The sequence below is a fragment of the Loa loa genome, assembly GCF_000183805.2.
Source record: "Loa loa unplaced genomic scaffold supercont3.62, whole genome shotgun sequence".
NCBI lineage: Eukaryota > Metazoa > Nematoda > Chromadorea > Rhabditida > Onchocercidae > Loa > Loa loa.
Window position 1 is genome coordinate 174,109 of NW_018108242.1, and position 6,127 is coordinate 180,235.

The 6,127-nt window shown below is 35.0% G+C and overlaps 2 protein-coding genes across 2 annotated transcripts in view; one reads left to right on the forward strand and one right to left on the reverse strand.

Moving 5' to 3' along the window:
* Window positions 1–2,095, reverse strand: part of LOAG_17330 (hypothetical protein) — a gene marked incomplete at its 5' end in the record, with an annotated part of 3,583 nt that extends 1,488 nt beyond the window's left edge. The window contains 6 exons of the mRNA XM_020449988.1: window positions 353–496; window positions 581–769; window positions 848–942; window positions 1,106–1,258; window positions 1,490–1,625; window positions 1,937–2,095. Coding sequence (XP_020306403.1) covers window positions 353–496; window positions 581–769; window positions 848–942; window positions 1,106–1,258; window positions 1,490–1,625; window positions 1,937–2,095 — 876 coding nt within the window. The remainder of the gene's footprint in view (window positions 1–352; window positions 497–580; window positions 770–847; window positions 943–1,105; window positions 1,259–1,489; window positions 1,626–1,936) is intronic.
* A 685-nt stretch (window positions 2,096–2,780) lies between these two features.
* On the forward strand, window positions 2,781–4,505 carry LOAG_00785 (hypothetical protein; the record flags this gene model as incomplete). The annotated part of the gene is made up of 6 exons (XM_020445548.1): window positions 2,781–2,814; window positions 2,901–2,944; window positions 3,066–3,182; window positions 3,408–3,568; window positions 3,878–4,084; window positions 4,309–4,505. 6 exons carry the CDS (start codon window positions 2,781–2,783, stop codon window positions 4,346–4,348), a joined length of 603 nt encoding a protein of 200 aa, XP_020304002.1. The 3' UTR covers window positions 4,349–4,505.
* Window positions 4,506–6,127: the final 1,622 nt, after the last annotated feature.

Genomic DNA, 6,127 nt, shown 5'->3' on the forward strand with positions numbered 1-6,127 from the left:
ATCTCCTTCATCTTGTATCATCAGTTCTGGATCGTATGTGAACAAATCACGGCCACTCATCCCAATCTATAACATCCACAATATTTGGAAGACAAAATGCATGTCAACATAACCTTGGAAGAATGAATTTATTATGTAAAAACTTCGTGTCGTTAAAATAAGTCTTATGTAATTGCTGGTAAAATACTTGATGTGCATCAAATTCCGTTAAAGTTCTTCCTAATAACATATCATTTTGAAAAACTTCCTCAAGAACAACTTTATTTCAAATAAGACCTGCATTCAACTGAAGATGACAGAAAGCTACTGCATAAGTGAAAAGTAAGTGCATAGTAAACAAGGAAAATCTCACCGATTTACCCGTCTTAATGTTTTTCTTTTTCTCTTTCTCTTCTTCCGCAATTTTCCTTTTCCGTTCTCGCAACTTCTTCTTCTTCCAGGAGATAAATGTTTCTAGCGTCACTTTCGTAAGACTTTCTGGCTTAAGTTCTGCACGCTGAAATGTTATGTGTAAAGATCAAAAACCAATAACATGAAATTTTGCAAAACTCTAAACCCTTTCGAACTTCAAATACAATACCTCCTTCTCGAGGAGTTCTTCCAGGCTGACTTCGTTCAGTCTTTTGTGCTCTTCCAACTTCTTCTTATCTTTCTTCAGAATATAACCTGATGGCAAAGCATGCCTATAAATACAACCGTCACCATTTGGACATTCCCAAAACCAACCATATTTGTTAGTCTCAACAGCTTCCAGAAAATATTTACAAACCTGGAAAGAAAAGCAAAACTCATATCGACGAAAAAAGTTATTCAGCAATATATGTTTGTTATGCACACAGAAACTTACAATATCTGTTTGATTTGGCCTTTTCCTATCATGTTCTCCATGTTTTTTCTCGGCGACTTCGTTTAATTTAAACTCATCCCATTCATCTATGTTATCTGAAATCGCTAATGTCTATGAATATCAGTAATTCCACCATTAAGACTTTGCCGGACTAGCGAGATGATGATAGCAGAAAGAAACAATTTTCTCCCACCTCCTTCCCTTTGCTTCAGACGCTCCACTTTTATTGCAGGGGACAAACAAAGATATAATATCTACCGTCTTCTTTTGATAAATCTCGGCTGTCAACATAAAGATTCTTTTTAGCTGTCTTCTGCTCTTTCGATAAGTCGTGACTAAATTTGCACTTTTCACCCTTATGGCATATTCCTTGTTTGTAAAACAAACAAACCACTGATTTAGGATCGATGTCTGCAATTGAAAGAAGTGGACCATGTCAATATCAAAGAGATATCACTGTTACTAAATGCTGTTGCCTAAAAATGTAATTAGCATGCTTCTGATAAAAATGATACACATTAAACAGAAAGAGATCAAAATTTTCGCATTCTCTGGCACAGTTAAATACTTACTTTAGGGAACACAACAAAATGCCGTCAATGATAAAAAGTTCTCTTAGCAACCATTCAAATCAAGATATACCTCGCGCAACTTTAGGCATCTCGGTCACCGGTTTCAAAAGTTTATTCAAGTCCCGGAGTTCACCATCAGCTGCTTTCTTCTTGGCCGCAGCTTTCTCTGCATCAATTTTCGCATGGTTCACATTGCCGTGTTTAATCTGCAAAATAAAATGACCTGTTTAATAATCATATCTAAATTAAAGTTAGGTAATGAGCCATCATTCTATATCTGATACAACTCTCATCCTTTATATAGACAACAATGAAAGTATTACTACAGTATAGTGCGTAACAATGCGGTGTTTCAAAAAGAAAAAAATATCAAAAGCATAGTTTGTTCAATCAGAGAAACTTATACATCGGAAATTCAAGCATTTACTCAAAAAAAAAAGCAAGGAAAGAGTACAGCAAAATGATCGATTGTTGCTATAGAGTTCTATCAGAGCTGCATCTCAAGCGAGTCACTTGCCTGATTTGTCACTTGCTGCACATATTTCTGTGTCTTTGCTCCTTTTTTATTTTTCAGCCCGAATGTTTTATCTTCAATTATTTTTTCTTTTTTCTTCTGCTCAACCTTTTTGTTTGGAATATTTTTCGGTGGCATACTGAAAAATTTTTCCTGAAACATTAAAGTGTTTATAAATGAACCGAATGCAGTAAATCAACGAGTCAAGAAGTGCATTAGTGAAATTCTGAAAAAAAAAGTACAAATTACCACAATAGTAAAGCGCTAGAGATTTACACTTATCAGTAAACTACAGCATAGTTGAAAGGTAACACTGAACAACATTAAACTATCAACTGTGTAAAACAAAACGCGAATGGTAAAAAGATTGAATGGAGATTGAGAAAGTGTAAGATGAGAAGAGCTGAATATAAAACGGCGAGTTACGTGCAACCAAATAACACTCTTAACAAATTTCATCGGATCTTTCAGGTAATTAAATCATTCCTCTTTTCTCTTTCTGTCCATATATAATTGGAATAATAGCATGGATACGTGAGAAGAAATACGAATCTTAGGAGTATGTTGTCCACATGTTATCCACCTACGAATCTTAAATGTTGTCCATTCAGATACGAAGAATGGTGATAGTTTGGTAATGGTTTCAAACTACCACCATTCTTTATATCGCTTAACTGCATTCAATCTTCAAACAACGTTAGATGCGTGAGCCTACAGGTTATAAGAATGTGAGGAATAATGAGAATTCCCACCCATTATACGCAACAAAGTTGGTAGTACCACCAACTCTCAACCACTACTTGTCACAGTAGCGGTGGCATTGATGTTGCATGCTGTGTTTTGTGAAATGAATACTCGAGACAAGCTAAGGTGTAAGATCGGTTAGTGAAAGTACCGCGAAGATTCCACCATTCATTCGCTCTATCTAGACTGATCTTACTAACACCACTTTAATGTTGTCTTCCAGGTGTTCTCTTCATTCGTCTACAAGAAAAAATGCGTAAAGAACTCGTGCGTAAATATTTTAATTGAAAAGAATGTTAATGATTGTTAACCTCAGCTCAAATAGTATTAAACATTTTACTCCCACCTACACGTGTTATATTTTTTTGTTTCTTTGTTTTGGTTTCAGGTTGACGTAAACTGTTATGATATGCTACAACGTGTCTATAGATTATTTAACGATGATGAAAGTGCTGATGTGGCAAATTTGTCAAGTCCTTCTACGGATGGAACTTCACAGAATCATGTTTGTTTTCTGTATTCATATTTCTTCCTTTACTTCTGTACCACTTTCATTGCCATGGTGGAAAAGCACAGTTCAAGTCTAGAATTAAGGCCAAATAGTTCGACCTTGGCATATCTCTCCGAGCATATACTTCGGATGATAATAAAGTGATGAGGAATGATATAGGTTATGCCTAGAATTGTTTGAGATTAAACATGAGGTAATAAACAATTGTTTCATTTTCAGTTCGTTTCATCGCTATCTTGGGATCTACGAATACAGTGTTTTCTGGGTTGCCTCTGTCTATCAATAATATGCTCTTTAGGTGGAAGCGCTTTACTTTTTACTTGGAGAATTACCGGTTTTACTGTGATGGTATCTTTGGGTAGTATTCTGTCGCTGTTTGGGTTCGTCTTAATATTAGCCATTTTAAGAATTCATTTTTTTCAGTTTTCCTCTCTGAGTACTGTTGATGAAAAAGCATCCGAGAAATAGTTCAGCGATTTCAAGAGGACTGTGAAAAACTACAGAGACTTTCCTTTCCCATATTCATCTCCAGCCTTCAGTGAATTAGCTATTAGACATATCATGAAGTGTCCTTAAAAAAAATCTCTCTTTGAAATTGGGCTACGAGTAGTTTTGTATTCGTTTTTGTCGTTGTTCCAATTTCTCAAGTTTGCAGAATCAAATATTTCTCAACAACTCACTTTTTTTAGGACATGTTTTTTAATGGGCCCCTTAAGACAATTGCAAAAAATGTTCGAGCGAGGACGTTTCCTAGCATCGCTTATGTATTTGCTTTCTATAGTCTTTACGTTGCTAACCGGCCTTGTTTTTTCGAATCCTCCTCTGGCACTTGTTTTCGTCATTGGACAGTACATTGCAATGACCTGGTACTCTATAACATATATACCCTTTGCACGGTATGACTTTATTTCTGTTTAACATGTGCTTATTATCAATATTTCTTGCAGTTAACACCACAAAAACATTGGGATGTAAGTAGTTGAGATGTCTCGTTGAGATGTAAGTAAGCTAGCTTGTATGGTGCTTAGTCCCATTGGAAGAGAATAATTTTATAATTCCTTTGTAAACAATCAACGAAAGACTTTATTATTTCATCATATTACTTGTATACACATTTCAGAGAGGCGGTGTTGTCACTTTGCTGCAAGTGTTTTAGCTGACAAGCCAATCAGTAAGTAAATTTCCAGAAACACGGGCGTCTTAAAATCGCCATAAATATAGTTCGGATTCACATTTTGAAGACTGTAATTTTTTTGAATATAATACTATCACAGTTCTATAGCGCACATTTTGTTTCAGCTACAGGTAATACTCCTCCCTGATCTCAGACTCATTCTAGTACAGAAATGATCAAAATTTTCTTACTGTAGAGCTGGTTATACTAAATTTTTCCAGATGAGGACATGAATTTAATTTGATTTTCTTAATTTCCCTATTTCGATATAAACTAACTTGGCTTATCCTAGCGGCGATGTTTTTCAAGTGGGGTTGGTCATTAGAATGCTAGATGACAGGGGGCTGAGATAAAAAGTTGTATCTTCCAAAAGTCTGTGATTGTTTCACATTATTTTAGCTTACGGAGAATTTGTTGAATAGCCAGTCTTTCATCTCCTTTCAAAGTATAAAGTTGATAGAAGGTTGCACACTTTCAATGTAAATTCCACAAAAAGTACTGCACATTACTAAACAATTACACAATTTGCATACCTGTTTTACATATGTTTACTAATAAATCTAAATAATATTTAGTTACAATATTTTTGCAGTTGACCTGACCTAACCTCTTAAAATACATGTTGTCCTAATTTAATTCTGGCAATACTACAAAATGATTCAACTTATCAGTTAACGGAAATGTTCTTATTTTTAAACATTTCTATCATTTCCGTCCCTTTTCTGCCTTCTTCTTCAACTATAAATAATAGTTGATTAGATTTGCTGGTACGATTAGATTTGCTTTTAATACATCCCAATGAGTCATATGGCGTTTAACGTGATTTTCAAACAGTTCTTGAGTGTTCGCCAATCTGATACTTTTGGTGATGTCATGTGGCTACTGCTCAAATACATGGAGAATGACAACAGCTTTTTACTCGATTTGTGATTAAACAATTTTCTGCATTTCTGGTTTTACTACCGCAATCTGGTGGACGTATTTGTTGTTAATAGCAAGCAATTAAATCAATGCTTTTAAAAGTAAGACTCAAAAGCGTGACAAGAATCCAACTACATCTACAGCATTTAAAGTAGTCGGCTCAGTCATCCAAGAAATCTGATTAGAGCAATCTCTTATTGTTATCAACACTTGGATGGTATCGAAATATAGTGGAATAAATTCTCAAAAAATTGGAGCATGATTTCGCACCTTTTTTTTTTTCGTATTTTGTTAAATTTCATTGCATTGCTGCCGACTATAGCCGAGGTTGTAGGAATGATTAACATACGAACAAATGAAAGCGGACTGCCTGAAGATGCGCTGTTCAACTCTTTTGTTGTAAAAAATATGAAACCAGAAATGAAATTCGATTTGAATCAAATGATCAGAGGACGAAATGTGGTGTGTCTTGTATTCACAATCCATATCTACAGGAGAATTCGCTTTTGTAAATTCGGCATCGATTCATACCATCAGAAGACAACTCAGTGCTACAATGACTTGAAATAGTTTCATAACAGAGAAATGGAAGGAATTTCGAATTGTTAAAGTAACAGTGTTTATGGAATGTAGTGATCACTGTAAGAAGATCTTTGGAAATTAGAAAACTAGTATTAATTGTTACACTGCATCTCGTTTCTGATAACATTATTAAAATTGTTTGGTTCTGTTTCAAATATTCCTTCCCCTCGAAAAGCATCCAACTGCCACATTTCCATACTCGGCATCGATGGTGACGAAGGAATTCCAAAAAACGGATCCAATTGTAAATAACAGCGATTAT